The sequence below is a fragment of the Passer domesticus genome, unplaced genomic scaffold, assembly GCF_036417665.1.
Source record: "Passer domesticus isolate bPasDom1 unplaced genomic scaffold, bPasDom1.hap1 HAP1_SCAFFOLD_37, whole genome shotgun sequence".
Taxonomy (NCBI): domain Eukaryota; kingdom Metazoa; phylum Chordata; class Aves; order Passeriformes; family Passeridae; genus Passer; species Passer domesticus.
In genome coordinates, this window is record NW_026990149.1 from 2,878,555 (window position 1) to 2,899,244 (window position 20,690).

The 20,690-nt window shown below is 46.6% G+C and overlaps 1 protein-coding gene, 2 long non-coding RNA genes and 1 pseudogene across 4 annotated transcripts in view; 3 read left to right on the forward strand and 1 right to left on the reverse strand.

Annotated features, from left to right (window-relative positions):
- LOC135292575 (zinc finger protein 208-like) overlaps positions 1-20,690 on the forward strand; it is an 837,577-nt pseudogene that overhangs the window by 747,823 nt on the left and 69,064 nt on the right.
- The window catches only part of LOC135292606 (uncharacterized), a 68,853-nt gene that overhangs the window by 36,869 nt on the left and 11,294 nt on the right, over positions 1-20,690 (reverse strand). The window lies entirely within an intron of this gene.
- On the forward strand, positions 1,188-4,363 carry LOC135292608 (uncharacterized). Of its 2 annotated transcripts, XR_010354838.1 has the most exons (4): positions 1,188-1,303; positions 2,180-2,271; positions 2,777-2,939; positions 4,235-4,363. It is a non-coding gene; the product is annotated as an uncharacterized LOC135292608 (long non-coding RNA). The 2 variants fall into 2 exon arrangements; XR_010354839.1 differs by lacking the exon at positions 1,188-1,303 and having other exon boundaries at positions 2,142-2,271.
- LOC135292585 (neurofilament heavy polypeptide-like) lies at positions 4,373-7,399 on the forward strand. The gene is made up of 2 exons (XM_064406751.1): positions 4,373-4,461; positions 6,333-7,399. Exon 2 carries the CDS (start codon positions 6,571-6,573, stop codon positions 7,285-7,287), a length of 717 nt encoding a protein of 238 aa, XP_064262821.1. The 5' UTR covers positions 4,373-4,461; positions 6,333-6,570; the 3' UTR covers positions 7,288-7,399.

The window sequence follows — 20,690 nt, forward strand, 5'->3', positions numbered from 1 at the left end:
TGGGGACAGTCAGTGCCTGGAGCTGTGGAGGGAAGGAGCCAGGGAGCTGTAGGGCCTGGGAGGGGCTGATCAGCCACTCTGGAGGGCAGCTGGTGTCTCGTGCCCTCCAAGGCTGGGGCAAGCAGCTGAGTTCCCAGGCAGGGCAACAGCACCATGGCAGAGAAGGGAGTCATTTTTCCTGGGACACTGGAGTTGTGTGTTCCTTGAGCATTAGTGAGCTCTGATCCTTGTTGGGAAGGCTCCCCCAGAGCTCGTGGATCACTGGGAGTGTTACAGGAGTCCTTGCAAGCCTTCCTGGGGAAAGGAGGGGCTGAGGCAGCTGTGGGACAAAGTGCTCTGCCTGGGGCACTTGGCAGCCTCTGGCTGCTGCCTCTCAGGGTTTGCCCCTCCTTGACAAGACCTGTTGGAGTGGGAAGATGTAGAAGGCAATTTATCACTGCAGGGCTGTTCAATGCCCATTTGACAGTGACCAATGTGTTATGCTCTGTTTTACAATCTTTGGGGGTAAATGTTCTCCAGTATCTCTGATTCCCCTGGGCTCATCTCTTTGTCCAGATGTCTTGTTCCTAAGCTGCAAGTGTCCCCCCACGTGCTGCAGTATGATGAGTGCCTCCTGAAGGTGCCCTACGAGAAGAAGTTCATCATTAGGAATCCCAGCCACCTGCCTGGCTGCTACGGGCTTATTGAACAGGTTTGGCATCCCATCCACCTCCCCCTCTCAAATATTATTGAGGAGCTTATTCGGGGGAAAAAGGGTTTGGACGTGACCTTGTTGGTTTCTATTCAGTCTTAAAGATCTGCTGAGAACAGGATCCTACTCGAATGTTAACTTGAGGATGCAGTTTAACCTGCTGAGGGAACAGTTGATGTTCTAGTCTTCAGGGTGTTTTCTTGTGGGAGATCTTGGAGGGCTGTGAAAGCTGCTGCATCCACAGACACCAGTGCCTGTGCTGGCAATCTCCTTGCAGGATATCCCTGGGAATGCTAAGCCTACAATTCTTGCATCTTGTTTGTGCCTTTTACCTTTGTCCTGGGCATTTTTAAACACGTGTGTCAGTTGCTGTTGCGGTGGATGTTAGGGAGTGTAAAGTTTCTTCAGAGGTGCCTCTGAAGCTGCATTTCATTGTGTCTCTTGCAGAAACGCAAGGAGGACTCTGCTGTGCTCTACTCCAGCCCCAGGCCCTGTGGGATTGTCCAGCCTCACAGCACTGCAGAGATCCCAGTGCTGGTGGAAGTGCAGGCGCTGGGCACGCATCGCACCAATGTTCTCATCGGCGTGTTCGGGGATGAGAGAAACCCACTGGTGAGTGCAGGGGAGATGTGTGCCTCTGTGCAGCTGCTCCTGGCAGGCTGCAAAGGGCACAGGGATTCTGCCGGGGAAAACAGATACAGGCTGCTGTGGAGAAGGCCAGGAGGGATGGGTGGCACAAACAGCTCGTGCCTCACGGGTGGTAATCTCAGTGTCTGGCACAGAACGTCGTTGGTCTGAGCTGGAATCCAGGGTCACTTTAGTGCATTACTCTTGAAAATGCTGTTAACTTTGGAAACATCTGTTTGAAAATGGCATCTCTCTGAGCGCAAAAGAGGATGTCAGAAGACTTCTGGGAACCTTGAGCTTTCTGTAAAAAAAAGGAAGGCTGGCATTTCAAGAGTGGTTGCAAGGATTGAAACTTAGATTAAAACATAAGGAAATGACAATGGCAAATTCCCTGAATGGCACCAAACATCTGAACCTGCGCCATTGTGGCACTGCATGTAAATCAGTGAACAGGAAGGACAGGCAATGCAGGCTGTGCCAGGGAGCCTGAAGTTTGACAGAACAGTTTCTTTCAACTCTGAGGCTGCTTACCTTAAAGAGGAGGGTTTCTCCCCACCAGAGGAACCAGTTGTTTAACTGTCAGCCTGGCCATAACTAGAGATTTCTTGCAAAGCTTTTACCTTTGGGCCAATCCTTTGTAGTTTGAAAGGTTCTCTTACCTTGATCCTTTTAAATTTGGAGGTGAACATGTAATTATCTTTTTCTTTTTTCCCAAAAGCCCAGCATTTCAGCTGGAGAGTGGTAGCTGTCCCTAAAGAAATACCTTGAGCAGGGATGAGCTGTTTAAGGATTTTAGTTTTCCCTGTTATGGTTTGTTTGGTTTTTTTTTTAAAAATCTTTCTTGCCTGCTTCCTGGGACAGAGAAAAAAGTTATGGAGCTCTGGACGGCTGGCAGAAACCTCCCCAAGCCCAAGGCTGATGGAGTCTGGCAGGATCCCAGCACTACAGCCGATGTATGTATGTCTGTATGCATGGGGAATGCCACCTGAGTCCCCTGGGAGTGTTGGAAAATGTCAGCCAAGCCCCCAGCAGTGTCAGGGAAACATTCCTGATAAATACCTGGTGGAGCTGCAGAGTTTCTGGCGTTGGGCCCTGGGGGGGCTGTGCTGGCTGTGTTGGCTGTCTCTGCCCCTGGATGTCTCAAATCTGCCCTTTTTGCTTGCCTTCTCTGTCTTTTGCTCTCCCACTGTGCTTTTTGCATGCCCACAAGGTGTTCATCCCTGTCCTCTGCAGTTCCTCAGTGCAAGCAGTTGCAGCTGCTGCAGCAGCTCAGTGTCATTCCTGGGCTGCCTTTAGAGCAGACCTGCTCCAGCCTGGATTGGGAAGGGCTGGATCAAAGCATTTCTCAGTTCAAGGTGCCAGCAGCCAGCCAGGGGCTGCATCCTGACCAGGAGCTGCTGGTGCAGGTGTCCCTCCCTCCCACTGCAGGTCTCTGTTCACAGTTACCTTCTTTTCCAGAGATGAGCTTCACCCACCTAAATTCAATCCCCAACCACCAAAGGAGATGAGAACATGTTTGGATTGCCCAGCGTCTCGATGGAGGCACTTCAAGGCTGGAAAGGAGGAGGCAGCCACAGCCCTGACTGAAGAGCAGGATTTGACCCAGTCTTCAGGAGTAGAGGTGGATTTTCTTGTACACCTACTGCTTGTGCTGCCTCCTCAGCCTGCCACCAGCAAGTCATGCTCCTGCTGAGCTCCCTTTTTGCTGCCCTGCTGTCCTGTGCCCTGACAGTGGCTGGGCAGCAGGGCCAGTGGCTGGACATGGGGGGAGTGGCAGGGAGAAATAGGAGAGTTTTCCTTGGAGAAGCTCACTCAGATCCTACAGGCCTGTGTTGAGTGTGGCATTTTTTGCCTTGTTGCCTTCCCAATGCAAGATGAGGCTTTTATCTGCATCATGATGGGAAGAGCTGCAGCTTCCTTGCCCACAGCAAGCTGGGATGAGTCCTGATCTCCATGTGCCCTCTTCCCAGCCCAGCCAGACTCCCTGTTTGCAGCTCTCTGCTGCAACCCGAGAGCTGCTCTTGCACTGCTGGCCCTGAAGCTGTCTTACAAACTGAGACTTGGCAAAGTGGCTGTCTCTTCCTGCAGGCGTAGGGAATGGCTTGTTTTTCAGGTGCCACCACAAGCTCCTGCAAACCCTCACCTCCCAGCAGGCCTGGAGGGATTCAGGTGCTGCGTGGGCGCACCGCACGCTGCCCTGGAAGCGGAGAAGGGAAGAGGGAATCTGTCTCCCTTGCACACTGTCAGTGTGGCAAGCAGGGCTGGAGCTGCCAGTGCCACTGGTGGCCCTGAGCATTGGCCACAGAGGGGCCTCCCATCCCTGCAGGCCCAGCACAAAGTGCTGCTGGAGCAGCTGGGTGTTGGAGAGGTCGTGCAGGACACGTTGTGGGGCTGCCCAAGGACGCTGTGCAGCACCTATGGAGGGCACTGCTCCCCCTGCAACTCCTCAGGTGGTCCAGAGGAAATTTTTGCAGGAGCTTTTGCTGTAGCACCTTGAGGAAGCAGCATTTAAATCAGAGAGAGAGGGGAAGAGCCTCAGGAGTCAGATGAGCTGGGCTGGGAGTCCTTTGCTCAGCTCCAAGAGCTCTCACTCTGAGTCTCCTCCTTTTCTAAAAGCAGTAAGTTTTGAAACTTTTTCAAGGCAAGTTGTGCATCAGAGAGAATTTCTAGTGCCAGGAGACATCCCAGTTCACTTTCATGTAATGTACTCATGAATGCATTGACCCATGAGGATGGGAGAAGATTTTCCCCATGGTCCCTGCACTGGTCAGTGGCATGGATGCAGAATGAGATCAGGGTGATTCTGGCAGTGTTTGGGGAATAGGCCCCTCTGGCTGCAGCTGCACTTTGCTCCAAGATGCTCTTCTGCATCCATTTTCACGCTCAACACCTCCATCTCTCCTGTCTTCCATGCAGGCTTCCAGTATCCTGCCAGTGTCAGGTGTGCTGCAGCCAGGAGAGAGCCAGCAGGTCTCCTTGCCCTTCTCTGGCCACCTCAACAGCATCTCCAGTGCCACGGCGCTGTGCCACGTGGAGGGAGACCCCAGCTCCGAGGTGCTGGTGCCCGGGGAGGCCTCACGTGTCAGCTGCTCCCCGAGCCCCCAGGAGATCAACTGTGGCTCTGGGGCACCTCTCAGGGAGAGGTGAGTAAGCCTTCCATGGGTTCCTGCTCTCCATGGGTTACTGTCCCTGCAGGGCTTCCCTGCTCCAAGGACTCTGAGCTCAGAGGTGCTGCATAGCAAAGGCCAGAAGCAGCACAGGGATGGCCACTCTTAGCTCCCTGGCTCCCAAGAGAGGAAGCACCTTCTTCTGTTGGGACAGAGCATCTTCTTCTCTAGTTTAGTGGTGAGCCCTCCTGGCTCAGATGCTGCCTTCAGGGAGCTAGGCTCTGGCCCTGCCTTGGCACTGCCTCTAGAGGTGTCTTTAGCTCCATGGTGTTGAGTCACATCTTCTTCATCATCTCCCTTCTTCACCAAAACAGTGGGATTGCGGTGTGGGCAGGCGTGGGGCACACACCAAACCTTGGTTTGGGTGCTGGTGCTGCCACAGATGAAGTCCTTGCAGTGCTGATCTGCCAGGGTTCTCCTGATGGTGGGACAGCAGCCATAAAAGCTCCTGTCCTTGAGGCTCCCCTTCAGCTGCAGCAGTGGGCAAGCACAGGAGAAGCTCTGCTCCAGCAAGGCAGCCCAGCTCAGGACACACAGGCAAAGTGTGCAGCTGGGAGTGGGGGCTGCTTAAAGCAAGCCTGTGCATCAGGACTTCCTTCAGGCCAGGCTGAAGTTGGTTTCATGGGGAGGAGAGGGACGAGGCTGCTTCAGATGGTTTCCATGGCAGACAGCACCAGCTGGCTTGGTCACAGCTGGCTTCCAGCAGGAAATCTGGCTGACAAGAGCCTGTCTTGCAGGAGAGCAGCTCCTCCAGCCTTTGCTTTCTGACTGATAGGCTATTCTCATTTAGGATCAGGGTATGAGTTGTTAAAACCGAGGCTCACAGACAGAGACTCTCTAACTCGTTAAAGTTAGAAAGTGGTATGTTTATTAACCCCGGTGGGCAGCACCAGAGTCGTCCCTACAAGGCGTGACCGTGCTGTACAAGGTTCTTTGCCCTCTCTTTATTTCCCAGGATCTTACATACAACATATGTGCACAACCCCAGCACTTCCCCTCCCTGCTCTGTATTAAAATGAGGTCATTAGTCCTTCACACCTGTGCAATTCTTCTCTGGAATTGGGTTGGTGGTCTCCTATTGGGCCAGTGGTCTTAAGGGATGAAGTCAGGAATGTCTTCATCAGGTCTCTGTGACCCTCTGGCACCATCCAAGGTCCCCTGCTTAGTGACTGATTGACATAAAGCCCAGGTGCTAACCATTGTTCTACGGGTTTCAGTATGTTCTTCTAACAGTTCACTTACTCCACTTCCTTCTATCAAGAAGCTCATCATGGTAAACAATATAACAATCAGCTCTGGCTTAAGCATCTAATCATCATTAACCTATGGTCTACCTGTCTAACTGACATCCTGATCAATGTGAATTGCTTCTAAGCCTCAGGTGAAATCTGAACTCTTTAAATTCTTGCTTCAGCTGTGCCCAGGGAGAAGGGAGCTGAATGAGCTGAGTGAGAATTGCAGGAGAGATCAGCAGACGTTGGCACTCTGTGCTCTGCTTGAAACTGGGAAGTCAAGAGACAAAGGGCGTTTTCAGGCACAGCGCAGAGAGCTGGTGGATCAGCCTTTGGCAGTGGGCTGGAGGTGTCTGGCTGTGCCTGGAGAGGGAGCTTGCACAGTCAAGCCCTTCTGATGGCAAGGCTCAGGTTTGGCTGGTCCTGGAGGTGCCCTTCCACCACTGCCCTCCCTTGGGATGTTCCCAACCTCTGTGGGTTGAGGAGAATTCACGGAAATGGTCTGGCGCTGCTGCCTGGCCTCAGGGTCAAGGAATGAAGTGCAGGGCCAGCCAGGACGAGTGAGCCCAAGGTTCTGGTGGTGACTCTCAGCCATGTTTTCTGTTTTGTCTGCAGAAGGGAGCTGAAGCGGCTGTCTCCAAAGCTTGAGGAGGAGGCAAAAGCCTTGGAGGAGGAAGAGAGGCAGAAGGAGAAAGAGAAGCAGAAGAAAGAAAAGAAGGGTGTCTCTGTGGGGAAGGAACCTCCAAAAGCAGAGAAGGGGAAAACCAAACCCCCAGAGAAGAAGGAAAGCAAGGCCCCAGAGAACAAGGACACCAAAATCCCACCAAGGAAGGAAATCAAAGAACCAGAGAAGATGGAAAACAAACTTCCAGAAAAGAAAAACAAACATCCAGAAAAGAAAGAAACCAAAATCTCAGAGAGGAAGGAAAGCAAAGCCCCAGAGAAGAAGGAAAGCAAGGCCCCAGAGAAAAAGAACACAAAAGCATTAGAGAGGAAGGAAACTAAATTCCCTGAGAAGAAGGAAACCAAAGCCCCAGAGAGGACGGAAAGCAAACTCCCAGAAAAGAAATACAAACCTCCAGAAAAGAAGGAAACCAAATTCCCAGAGAGGAAGGAAAGCAAGGCCCCAGTGAAGAAGGACACCAAAGCATTAGAGAGGAAGGAAACCAAATTCCCAGAGAAGAAGGAAAACAAAGCCCCAGAGAAGATGGAAAACAAACTCCCAGAAAAGAAATACAAACTTCCAGAAAAGAGGGAAACCAAATTCCCAGAGAGGAAGGAAACCAAAGTCCCGGAGACGAAGGAAATCAAAAGCCCAAAGAAGGAAAGCAAAGCCACAGAGAAGAAGGAAATGAAAAGCCCAGAGAAAAAGGAAAGCAAAGCCCTAGTAAAGAGGGAAATCAGAATTCTAAAGAAGGAAACCAAATCTCCAGAGAAGAGAAGCAAACCTCCAGAAAAGAAGGAAACCAAATTCCCAGAGAGGAAGGAAATCAAAATCCCAGAGAAGGAAATCAAAGCACCAAAAAAGAAGGAACCCAAAGCCCCAAAGAAGGGGGAAGCCAAAGCCTGAAAGAAGGGAGGAACCAAAATCCCAGAGAACCCAGCTGAGCTGGAGAAGAACTCTTTATTTTATTCACACAACTTATTTTATACAGTTTGACAAACCTAATGTGCAACTTTAGGTAGTTAATCGATTTCTTATTACTAGTTATGCCAGTTATTCTGTTGGATAATAAAATATATTTTACTTGTGCATCAAATCTCTCTGTTGTATTCTTTGTATTGTTACCTATTCTCTTCACTGATTCTCATGGGACAAATCCCTTGTTCTTGCAGGTGCATTTGTTTTTCACCCTCAGATCAGATTGTTCACCAAGTCTCATTCTCAAAATAACTTCACATGGGAACTTGTGACTGCTTAGCTGCACTTAGAAGAGATGACAGGCCAGCTGTTAATATAGCAGAACAAGGCCTGATTTCATAAGGCCTTTCTTTTATCATTATTCTACCTGTCTCTGACATCTCCCCCTTTTTGTTCATTTAAAAAAGGCTCCTATGTTCTGATGTTGAAACAGCTCGCTCTTGGGAGGGTATGATCTCATGAAGGTTATCACTGGTTATCTGTTAGATGTGGGATAAGATACATAAAAGACCAGTTCCAATCAACAAAACGTACCCAATTCTGTCAAGTCATTGACACAGGGTTTTGCAGCATGAGCAAACAAAAGAATAATGTCCAATGTCTCTTAGGGAAATGGAAAGAAATGACCATTGTTTCCAATTAGCTGAGAAGTAGGAGAAGGTCCATTAGCTGGAAATGTTGATCTTGGACATCACTGAATGTCCTCCTGGGAGCAGGAACAGGGAAGAACTGAAGAAGGTTGGGAGGAGCACTGTCCCATGATGATGCCATGAGGCTTTTGTTGGCCAATTGCCTCTGTCAGTTTCCAGGCACAGCTGTGTCTTGGCAGTCCTACTCCTGTTCCTGTTCTGGCCACAAAGGCTGCAAGGGGATGAGGTTATTTCTCTTTCCACTGGGCCTCATTTCTTCAGAGCTGATCAGTATCTGATGGAATGAACAGGTGACTGCTTTGAGCTGTTGGTGATAAAACACAGGCATCTCTTCTCCTGAAGTTAATGAATCAATTAGGCTTCCCTGTGGGACACTCCACTGGGATTTAGATGGGATGACCTTTTTTCCAAGTTTCTAATGTAAATATTGCATGATTCAAAATGTTAGTCGTCCAAATTTCTCATGTACATATTGCATTATTTGAATGTTCTTAAGGCGTTCATTCCTCTTCTTTTTTGTTTTTTTAAGAATGAGATGCATGTCTTTTGTTATGAGTATGAAGAAACAGCGTAGTAAAATAATACACGTAGTAGACAAGAAACTTAGAGCAATTAGGAATAATTTAGATACAACGATCGGGAATATTTCAAATAGCAGACAAAACTAACAACATAGGTGGAATGAAATAAACAGAAATCTCTGAAATAATGTACCATCATCCCAGAGTCTGCAAACAGCTGACAAACCTCGCTTCAGTGGGGACTTGGATAATTATTTCCAGATCATAATTCCCAAGCTCCCTTTAAAAATAGTTCAACTGTCATGTACAGACGGTGAAATTGCAAAGTCAAAGCAACTCCAATCTAGTTTTGATGCAGAAAACATCTGGGTCTGTTGGCAAATTCCTGTCCAGGTAGAGCTAAGGCCTGGCCACCACCCAAGCTCTAAGTGGGAGAGAATTCCCTAAATGTAATTTTAAACAAGGCTCCTAAGACTAGCACTTAGGAGTAAAGGTCTAGGGGTGAAAGACTGATGAACCATCCAATAGCCGTCTCCTCCAAAATCTCCTCAGCATGGAGATGCTTTAAACACAGCAAACTGTTGGAGTGGTTCTGTAATAACAATTGGGACTGCATCTGATTGCTTAGAGTAGATGTCACAATACCATCAGTTTAGAGAAGACTTCTGACAAAGCTGAGATATCATTTCCTGGAACTCTGAAAAATACTTGAAAATCATGAGGCAGCACTGGGTCAAACCATGGAGCCCCAGTGCAGAGCCCAGCCAGAGGGGTAGTCTGGTCTAAGAGATACATGAGTAGCTAGAGAACAAAAGAAGGATCCTGAAATGACAGGTGTCTTGTAGATAATTACACCAAAAGATGGTAAAACATATGAAAAGCTGGCTATAAAAACAGGAATAGAAACATGAATGTATTTATGACAGAAAAAATGCAACAAAGGAAACACTGAACAGCTCACTCATAAAATTTATGATATCTCAGATTAAATAACACTCAAACCTGATATAAATTCCTTTCGACATCAATAGAGCTTAACAAGATGAACTCAATAAAACCCAGTCCTAAAAGGATTTCAAATTAATAAACATAATTTCATTATCACCTTAGTAGAACAAAAAGCACACTCAAGAGAACTCAATGTTAATTACTATTAATACCGAACATAACTGGATCCATAAAAAGCTGGAATAGATCATTGCTGAAATGACGTAAAACTGAATCTTAACATTTATAAAATCTACCAAAATTTACTTAATAAAACTTAGCCTTATTCAAGAAGGTAACTGAGCGTTACAATATTTGGCCTTAATTTAACAGAATTCAAACGAACATTCTTAAAAGTTATAGATATGACATGATGTAACTCAGTCTAAGGTTATTAACACAAAAAGACAACTTAAAGGTGAACAAGCTGTAAGTGGAATAACAGCATGATGGTCTGCTGGAGGGATTAAAGTTGTAACAAGCATATTAGAATTAGAAGTAAATCAGTTATGAGTAAAACCCATGGTAACTGCAAATTCCATGGAAACAGAAATTCAGTAAGACTTTTCAAAGTGCAGGGTTACTGGGAAATAAATATAATAATGTGCAATTTAGCATATTGCTGAACAACTCAACAGCTTTTAGTGACAGTATCTGGCATCATTTTATATGGCAAATGTGTTAGCATTCTTGTTAAAGAGATCAGACCATGTTAAAATTTGATAGGTAATAAGGCGCTGCATTTACCGCTTTTCAATCTCTCCAGTAACTGTAAAACTACATAAAACAATCAGAATTTAGTCAGAAACTTAAATAAACTTTTAAAAACCCTAGAGCACCATGTTTTCAAGGCACACAAACACAGCTCTGGGCCGGAGCGGGGCCTGTGCCGCCCACCGGGGAGAGGGAAGGCGCTGCCCACAGGGAAACTATGGGGAGAACAGAGGCCATCTAAACTGCAATGACATAACTGTACACCAATAAAGCTTCTCTCAATATTCACACAGTATTCATCCCTTAATTGCCAGAGCCAATCATCTCATTTTCCATCTCCCAGCAGGGCCCTGCGGCCGTGAATCCAGCCCGCCGGGGCTGGCCCGGCTCGGCTGCCACAGCCCTCCCGGGGCCGCTGCACCTCTGCTCCCCAAAACACTGCGGGGAAAAGAGCAGGGGAAAAGCAGCAACACACAACAAACCCTACAACCTGCACACAAAAGATAAACACAGAAGAGGCACAAGCTGCATTTTATTGCACATTCTGACAACAGTCACTGACTGAGAGTTGCATTTCCAAGGCCAAGATCTGTCTTTTGAGAAACCTCAAACTCAGAAATACCATTTTTACTAGATGTGTACAAGGCCAGGCCTCACTGGAGGCACAGCTTTTCTCGCAACTCTGCATCATCTTGAACTGAAAAAGAATTAAGCAGTGTGCTCATGAGTCTGGCATCTCAGCCAGAAAGGCCAGGTATTAGAGGGAAGAAGTCAGCCTACAAAATCTGATTATTTTTTCTCTTCCATTGGCCTGTCAATAATGATAATCAGAATATATTTCCACATGTTAACATGAAGGTGTTTGTATTTACAGAAGCAGGAACATATCTATGAAGGCTTTTGAATTCTCTTCAAGGACAAGGACATTTGAACCAACAACCCTTTCTTAATAGAGAGGCCCAGTTTAACTTTTCACTGAAGATGTTAAACCCAAGGGCAGTTCATGCAGTGCTGTCTTTACATGTCGCTGTAGAGACAGGTAAGACACCTATTTCTTCATGCACAACAGCCCATCTTTATTCTTCACAGTTCATATTTCTATGGTTTTCTGAAGGCATTGTGTTTCATTTTAATTGCTTAGTAACTTAGTGCAACTCAGTTCATTGGTTAGTAGTTGCTCATGTAGGTGTCAGTCAAAACCTTTCCTCTCTCTAACGCTGTTTCCATTCTTGTCTCCTGCATAGAAGATGTGGGTAGAAGTCTTTCCTCTCACAGGTGCAAATTCCTTTCTCACAGGAACTTGTCAGGCTAGCTGTTAGCTGTACTTAGCCCAAGCAGCAGGCCTGAGCCATCATTTTACAAGGGTAACAAGGCTCTTCTTTTATAGGGTTTACCTATATGCAACATTGACATACGATTCTTTCAATCTTAAAGAATCATCTTTAATTTCTTTCACGTGAATTTTGACCTTTGTAATATTTGTATATGGTAGATTTGGAGTTCAAATCTGTTTTGAATCATGCCTTCATAGAATCCCAGACTCATGGAATCATTCAGGCTGGGAAAGCTGTGTGAGACCATGGAGTCCCAGCTGTGCCCGATGCCCACCTTGTCCCTGAGGCGACTCCGGCGTTTCGGGGTCTCCCTGGCCCCGGCTGCCGTGGGAGCCCAAGACAGAGAAGTCCAATTCAGCACGACCTGTCCGGGCCCCTCAGGCAGGCCCCAGAGCTGCAGGCAGTCTTAGCAAGCTCAGCTCTTCAGTGATTCTCAGCTCATTTGTGATTTCAGCTCTTGGCTTGCTGAGTGCCTTTGGCAGATGCTGGCAGAGAGAGGAGAAGGCTGTGTGAGGTTCCACAGAGGTGTCTTTATTGATGTCTTCTGACAAGGTCTCAGGGACAGCTCTTCTGCAGAACAGGGCAGAAGTAGGGCTTTATATAGGGTACAGGAGTTTTAGAAACAATCCAATAGTGAGGGTCGAGGCGAAAGTGAGCTGTGGGCTTAGAGAGATAAGCAAGGGTCCGAGGGTGGAAGATGGGCTTCTTAGGTCCAGTCATCATGACCAGGCATTTCCTGTCTTAGGCTGCTGAATGCCATGGAGGCATTGCAGGCCTGGGCCTGCTACAACTCCACTTTCTGTATTTAGAAAAAAGGCATATTTCTGTATTTAGAAATGGGGCACACTCTAGTTGAATGTCCAAAGCATTTACCTGTATTCCCATTTCTACTCGCTTCAGAGACCATTCTGGATTAACCAGCAGTCTCTGAGTTCTTGTTTTCTTCATAGCATACGGCCCAATTCTAGTAATCACAGGAACTACAGGCTGCACTTCTGCTTCTGGAATAATTGGCCTTTGGGTAGGAACAGCTTTCTTTTGTGTTAGTGGGGTAGTTCTGATCTTGTTCTTCTGATATTCAGTGCACACTTGAGTGATGCTAAAGTCAAGATCATACTCTCTTATTGCACACCCTTCTATTTTTAGGGCACTTACTCAAACATTTGTCACAGCATTCAGAGCTAATCTGAATGAGTTTCATGGGTGGATGGTAAGCCTCATGCAACCCACCTTGCACAAATGCATAGCTACATCCCCAAACATTTCTCCCTTCCCACAAACGTGCATTTGTGACTTTCAGGATCTCATTTAGGGCCCTACGAGAGTGGGGATCACAGGCCCTCCCTTGGCACCGGTACATCCCAGTTACGTTGTACCTGCGCGGTATCGCACTGGCTCCTGTTACAACCATGGCAATGGCTATAATAGTTACCACCTTCTCCATCATGTCCATGATTTCTCTAAGTCCATATATTCACGGTTCCAGGTGAGCTTCAGCTTCAGTTCTTTGTCACCTGGCATCAGTTTCCAGACTTCCTCAGGGGCTTTCTTCACTCGGGAGTAATGGATCCAGGCCTGCTGTTCTTTGATCTTGAATGCAGTAAAGGTAGTGAGGAGCACCTGGAATGGTCCTTCCCACTGCAGTTCCAGGGTCTTTTCTGCCAAAGACTTAACATACACATAATCCCCAGGTTGTACATCATGTACTGGTCCATCCAAATCTCTGTTTTGAGCTCCAGCCACATATTTTGCAGTTCCTCTCAGTTGTTTATTCAGGGCTATCATATACTCGGGTAGGGTTTCCTCCCCTATTTGTGTAGGTGTGGCTCCTTCTTGAACTGCATATGGTCTCCCATATAATATTTCAAAGGGGCTCAATTTTCCCTTGTCCTTGGTTTTGTCCAAATTGGCAATAATGCTAATGGAAGAGCCTGGGGCCAAGGTAGGTTTGCCTCTTGTCCCAATCTCACAATTTGTTGCTTAATCAAATGATTCATCTTTTCCACTTGGCCACTCGATTGAGGATGATATGGGGTATGCAGCTCACAGTCTATCCCCAGGTGGTGGCTAATTTCTTGCACAATTTTGGAAACAAAATGCGGCCCTCTGTCTGAGGATATGGTGGCTGGAACCCCAAACCTCGGGATTATTTCTTGCAACAGTGCTTTGCTTACCTCTCGTGCTTCAGCTGTCCCAGTAGGGAAAGCTTCTGGCCAACCTGAAAAGGTATCAGGCAATACCAAGAGGTAATGATATCGCCCCTTCCTGGGTAATTCTGTGAAATCGATTTGCCACTGTTGCCCAGGTCCGCAGCCTTTCCCAATTTGTCCAACTTTAGGCTTTGGGATGTTTTTAGGATTAGTTCAGAGGCAAAGACTACACTGACGAGTTACCTGTATTACTGTGCCCTGGAGTTTCCTGGCTACAATTTTTCCTTTCAAATGGTTGTACAGGGCATCTACTCCCCAGAGTGTTTTTTCATGTTCTTTTTGCACTGATGACCACAGCAAATAGGAAGGCGCTACAAGTTTCCCTTCCTCTGTTACAGCCTGTCCTTCTTGATTATAATTTGCTTTTTTTGCCTTAAAAAGTTTCTTATCCTTTTTATTGTACACTGGCTTACCTTCAATAGAAATGTTTCCATCTGGGATCAATGTTGCCTCCACTGTCTCCTCAAATACCTCACCTCTGGCTGCGTCTTTTGCCTCTCTGTCCACCAGCATGTTCCCTTCTTCCAATTCAGAGCTCACTTTTTGCTGTGCCTTAATGTGCATGATGGCTGCCTTCTCAGGTAGTTGTACTGCACTTAGTAGTCTCAGTATCTCTTGTGCATGTTTAATATTCTTCCCTTGTGAATTCAACAGTCCTCTCTCTCTCCAAATGGCTCCATGTGCATGAACCACCCCAAACGTGTACCTTGAGTCCGTGTAGATGTTAACCTCTTTTCCTTTTGCCAGCTCTAAGGCTCGAGTTAAGGTGATTATTTCAGCCTTCTGTGCACAGGTGTTTGCTGGTGAAGGTCCAGACTCTATTACCTCTCTGCTTGTGGTAACCGCATATCCAGGGTGCCTTTTTCCACTGATGACATAGCTGCTTCCATCAGTGAACCAGGTCTCAGCATCTTCAAGTGGGGTGTCCTTCAGATCCGGGCAGCTGGAGAAAGTGGCTCCAGTGGTCTCCAGACAGTCATGGATCACTGCTTCTCCCATACTCCCACTGAGGAAGGAAGCTGGATTCACAATGTGAGTTACCACAATTTCAACACCATCTTGTTCCACTAGTATAGCTTGGTACTTCAGAAACCTCTGTGGGGAGAGCCAATGTCCCCCTTTTGCCTCAAGGACTGCAGACACCGTGTGGGATACCAGCACAGTCATTTTCTGGCCCAGGGTGAATTTGTGTGCTTCCTGGATGTTCACTGCCACTGCTGCAACAGCTCTGAGACACCCTGGCCATCCTTTAGCTGCCGTGTCCAGCTGTTTGGAGAGATAGGCCACTGCTCTCTGGTACGGGCCTAAGTTCTCTGCTAATATTCCCAGGGCAATCCCTTGTTTTTCGTGGGAAAACAGGAAAAATGGTTCACTCACGTCTGGAAGTCCTAGAGCCGGAGCTGACATGAGGGCCTTCTTTAGTTGGTCACAGGCTTGGGTTGCTTCTTTTGTCCACTGAAGATCTCTGCTCCCTTCCCTGATCAGGGCATATAGAGGTTTAACAAGTAACCCATAGTTAGAAATCCACAGGCTGCACCACCCTGTCATGCCTAAAAAGGTTCTCAGTTCCTTCAGTGTCTGAGGGCTCGGGGTCTGGCATATTGCTTCTTTGCCATCCTGCCCCAAGGTCCTTTGACCAGCACTCACCTCATAACCCAGGCAAATGACTGTTTGCCTCACCATCTGGCCTTTCTTCTGGGATACTCCATACCCCTGCAGGCCCAAACAGTTTAGGAGGCTTACCGTCCAGTGCACGCGTGTCTCCTGGGTCTGGGTGGCTGTTAGGAGGTCATCCACGTACTGCAGCAACTGCCCTTCTCCTGGTGGAGGTTTCCAAGACTCTAAATGCTTGGCAAGTTGCTCCCCAGATACAGTGGGAAGTTCTTGTACCCCTGTGGTAATACACACCATGTGAGCTGCTTCCTCCGTGCAGTTTTGGGGTTCTCCCATTTGAATGCAAAAATTTTCTGGCTGGCCTCGTAGAGAAGGAGGCAAAAGAAGGCATCCTTCAAATCTAAAATGGTAAACCAGGTTAGTTCAGGTGTTAAAGGAGTTAATAAAGTATAAGGGTTAGCAACTACTGGATACAAGTCTTCAGTTACTTTGAGAACAGCCCTTAGGTCTTGTACTAACCTGTATGACCCATCAGGCTTTCTTACTGGCAAAATGGGGGTATTGAAATCAGACTGACACTCTCTTAACAGTCCTATTAGCAAAAAGTTTTCTATGATTTTGCTAGTCCCTTCTCTGTCTTCCTTCTTTAGGAGGTATTTTTTAACCCTTACTTGTTGTTCCCCTTCCTTGAGCTTAATTTGTATGGGCAATGCATTCTTTGCTCTCCCTGGTATATTAGAAGCCCATACACCAGGGAATATTTGATCCATTATTTTCTTGAAGTTTTTCTCTTCTTCACTTACAATTTCAATTTCTTTGATTATTAACATTAGGCTTAACAGCTCCACATATTGTTGGTCCTTTACCTCCAAACTAATTTCTCCATTTTTCAATATTATTTTTGCATCCAGCTGCTCTAGCAGATCCCTGCCCAAAAGTGCAGATGGAGCATTAGGCATATATAAAAATGGATGAATCTCCCATTGCTTTCCCAATTTATACTTTAATGGTTTGCAAAAATATGCTCTTTCAGATTGACCAGTAGCCCCCTTTACCATAACATAATCATTTGTTAGAGGTACAGGACCTTATTCAACACTGACAGTGTTGTCCCTGTGTCCACTACAAATTCCACTTCCTTTTCCTTGTTCCCCAGTTTAACTACAACCAGAGGGTCCCCTAGGGTAGGGCCCTCCTGTCCTCCTCAGTCCTCCTTCACATGAGCAACCAGCCTTTCCCCCAACCCCCAATCGCTTCTTCTCTGTTCATCACCCCTTCTTCATTCTGGGCACTGGTTTTTCCAGTGTCCAAATTTCTTGCAAAATGCACATGGATCTTTTCCCACTCGGGGTGGTCCTTGTCTTGGCAGGTCTTGCTCACGTTTCTCCTTTTCTCCCGCCCTTACTACTGCTACTAATTTCTTCATCCCTGGTTTATATCCTCCCTCCCGATTACTAAACACTCTCCATGCTTCATCCAATAGAGTCTCCAAGCCTCAGCTATTTGGGCCCCGGATCTTCTGAAGTTTCCACCTGATATCTCCTGTGGATTGTCCGAAAAATAACTTTATTAGTTGTTGTATTCCTTCATCCAATCCAGAGTCCAGGGTGGTATATCGCCGCATCGTGTCCCAGAGGTGATCCAAAAATTCAGAAGGTGTTTGAGTAGGACCTTGTTTAACAGCACATAAGGCTGACCAATTTATGGTTTTAGGAATTGCTCATTCTAGTCCTTTTACTACAAAGTCTTGGTATCTCTTAAGCTGTGCCCATTCATCGGGTTCATTGGGATCCCACATCGGATCCTGAAGGGGAAACACATCTTTGATATCCTCTTGTGCTGCTGCACAAGTGTCTTCAGCTAAATCCTTGGCTACCTTCAAAAGCAACTGCTTCTCTGTTTCTGTTAAGGCATCAAGCAGTAACTGCATGTCTGCCCAATCAGGTAAATGCTGCTTAGCCATAAACTTTACCCTTTTAGCAACCCCTATTGGGTCATTCCCATAACCCTTAGCAGTCTTTTCCCAAGCCTCCAAATCCACTGAGAAAAAGGGGACCTTAATCATCCTTGGTTCTCCATTAGAGGTTATAGCCTGCCTTAAGGGTGCTTGTATGAGTCCTTTAGTTTGCTTTCTAGTTGTTTGTGGGGGTGGGTTCAGTCTGGTTTGCCTTCTGGCCCTTGATGCTATCAGACCTTGCAGGGAAGGCTCAGGACTTGGTTCAGATTCATCCCATTCACTATCACTACTAGGCAACGGTGGGTAAAGCCTCCATGGTTCCCTTAATTCAGGAGTTGGTGGGGAAACCCCTCCCTCAATTACTGTTTTTCCCAGGGCAGATGAACCAGAAGACAAGTTAGGGGAGGCTAAAGTTGGTGAGGGTTCCAATTTTACTTGTTCCTCTACCCTGCCTCCTTCCTGCTTTCTAGGGGGTGGTAAAAGTGCCTCTACTGTCTCTTGTTCTAAGATCTCTGTTGCATGGAGCACGTGCTACAACACCGTTTCAGCTTTTCCCTGTTAGCTTTATTATCCTTCTCAAGAGCCAATACCAGTGGATCAGATGGAGGCCTAATCCCACAATCCCTTTGCCACTCAGGGTGATTTCAAAGGCAGAAAAACATAGCAGCATAAGTCACCTCTTGCCACTTCTATTCCCACCTAAGGAAAAGCATGAACTGTAATAGAGTCTCATAGTCCAGTGTACCATTTGCTGGCCACTTCACTCCTCCATCAAGTCTATAGAGTGGCCACCACTACGTGGAAAGTTTGACAAGTTCCCTTTTAGTTTCACTGCCACCATAGCCCACCAGCTCTTTCCAGTGTGTTAACATACACCCTAAAGGGCTTCCTCTGGGAATCTCTTTGCTTTCATTTGCCCCCATGTTTAGGATCCTCTTTTTCACAATGTCATTTGATCTTATCCCAGTTCTTAAATTTCACTTGGTATTCCCTTGGTACAAAAATATACTGGCAACACTCAACTCTAAGAATTTCCACTGCTTTCTTTAATGTTCCTGAAACCCCATTTTCCAACAACTCAAATATTTTACTGCTATCCCGTAACTCTTGACCAATTGCCAACAAAATTCATATAGTTATCTGGGCAGCCTTTTGTTCCTTTTTATAACAGAGAGACAAGTTCCAGTCTTAGGTATTAACCACCTGTACCCTTGCCAGACCCACGAGTCCTGACAGACTGCACACCGAAACACGATCCACAGATCACAGCAGCAATCTTTCCTTGGGCAGGGGAATACCCCTGAACCAGGTTCTCCATTCCTGTGCCTCCTGTTCCTGCTCATATAGTTGTGCTAGCAAACAAAAGGGATAAAACAGCTTGTTAATTAATTTTCTCCTTTTCTCTAAAAAAAGAAAGGGTTAGCAGGCCTTCAAAGGCAGGGTTCAGAGCAGCAGCTGTTAGGGAAAGAACTTGTAGTTCTACAAAAAAGGGGTGGGAAAACTCCTTTTGATTCAATCTAATGAAACCACACCATGTAGTTAGGTACTCCACCCAAGTTGCAGGTTACTAATAATTTATTAAATCAGGTCCTCTGTTAAGCTTTGCTCCAGGTGTATTCCTATTAAAATATGTTTAAAAATTGGAAGCAACTTTTCATACACTGTAGACAGTGTGCAGCTGAAAGCAAAGCGTATCTCTTGTCATGCTGTAACCAAAGGACAGATGGAAACCTTGCAAAGTATCAGTCAAGTTCTGGCAGAAATCTGACGATTCCACGCTGCACCAAGAGCTGTGTGAGTCACTACTGTAACCCATTCCGAAGCTTTTTGGACTGCTAACCAAATTTCTCTCACCCTTTGGTGGAAAATGTTACAGAACACGGAGTTCAGCTGCGTATCTGGGCACCAAAGAAGTCTCTCAGCTACCTCTGCCAGCACTACTTCTGGGCTCTCTGTTTTCTGCATACAACCAAAGCTGCTAAACTGAATTTCCCTTTTCTTGCTGACAACCTGACTCCTAACACTAATAGTTTAGGCTCACAAAAAAGAAACAGACAGGGGTTTTTCACGACCCCAAACACAACAAAAGTTTTAACAAGGTCCTGCTGAAAATCACACAAACTTTGGCCAGGGCACAGCACAAATCCCTCCACAAGAATTGGGGGGGTGGAGGTAAACCATCAGCACTTTAAAATATTACCACACACTCTAGCAACTGCAAACCTCACATACCAATAAAATTATCAAAACACGCGCTCACCAAACTCTCGGCGTTTTACAGGGAGATAAAAAGAGGTATCCCAAGGCTACAAAGTCTGGACTCCCCTCTGGTTACCCAGGAAACAAATGACTGCCTGATCACCAGGACTGTGTCAGGAATAGTTGTGGGCTTTCCATTCACTCTTTTAACTACTAAGGAAACAAATTTAACTCACACAAAGCCTTTTTCACCTGACCATACATCAAATAAAAGTTTACATCCAAAAACACATGCTGTCCAAGCTCACACACAGCCTAATTCCCCCCTAACACAGTCTAAGCACAATACAAACACTTGAAATCAGTCCGCTCTCCCAAACAAAAGTGTCAGTGTCCCTCCACAATCAGGCAGGGATTTCAAAGACCTTTTACAACTTTAAGCTTACAAAACTCCCAAAAACACTTACAAAGGTTAATAACACATGCCAAATCACACAAATGATAATGCTTACAACACAAACTCTCACAAACCACAACAAATATGGTGCATCTACAACCTAAACACACAAAATCACAAAACCACCAAACAAACACAGATCCAATTACAATACACACACACACAGACACACACACACAACGCTGGGGGCACAACCAGGATTGTCTGCCACCCACAATGGGACCCTTCGCAGCCCAAAAATTCGGACTAACCACCCAAATGACGAGTCACTGAGGTGCACCTTTAAACTACAAATTGAAACCAGAGCCACCCCTGCTCCAATCCCAATTCACAACACCACAGCCATTGTCTCCACTACGAGACACGGACTACCAGAGCCCTGGTCCCCACTGCGGGACACGGGTTACCAGACCACTGAGGCGGGACGAATCCCGCATCCTATTAACTGCTGATATAATAAGGTACCTTTCCCTAAAGAGAAACATACCTTTTGTCCGTGGTTCCAGCAGAACCTGGTCTTTCCCCACGTAGGCAGCAGGATCACAGGATCCTCCTTCCCAGAAATTCCTGGGTGGGTGCCCAGAGGGGTCCCGGACCCCCACTGGCCCCACGGCCAGAGAGTGCAGGATGTCCTGCTGCAGTCACCAAAGTGATTTATTAAAAAAATATGGATATTGATCTAGCACCG

Excerpts from the sequence above, each read along its gene's own strand:
- LOC135292585 (XM_064406751.1), top strand. The coding sequence starts at position 6,571 with ATGGAAAACAAACTTCCAGAAAAGAAAAACAAACATCCAGAAAAGAAA.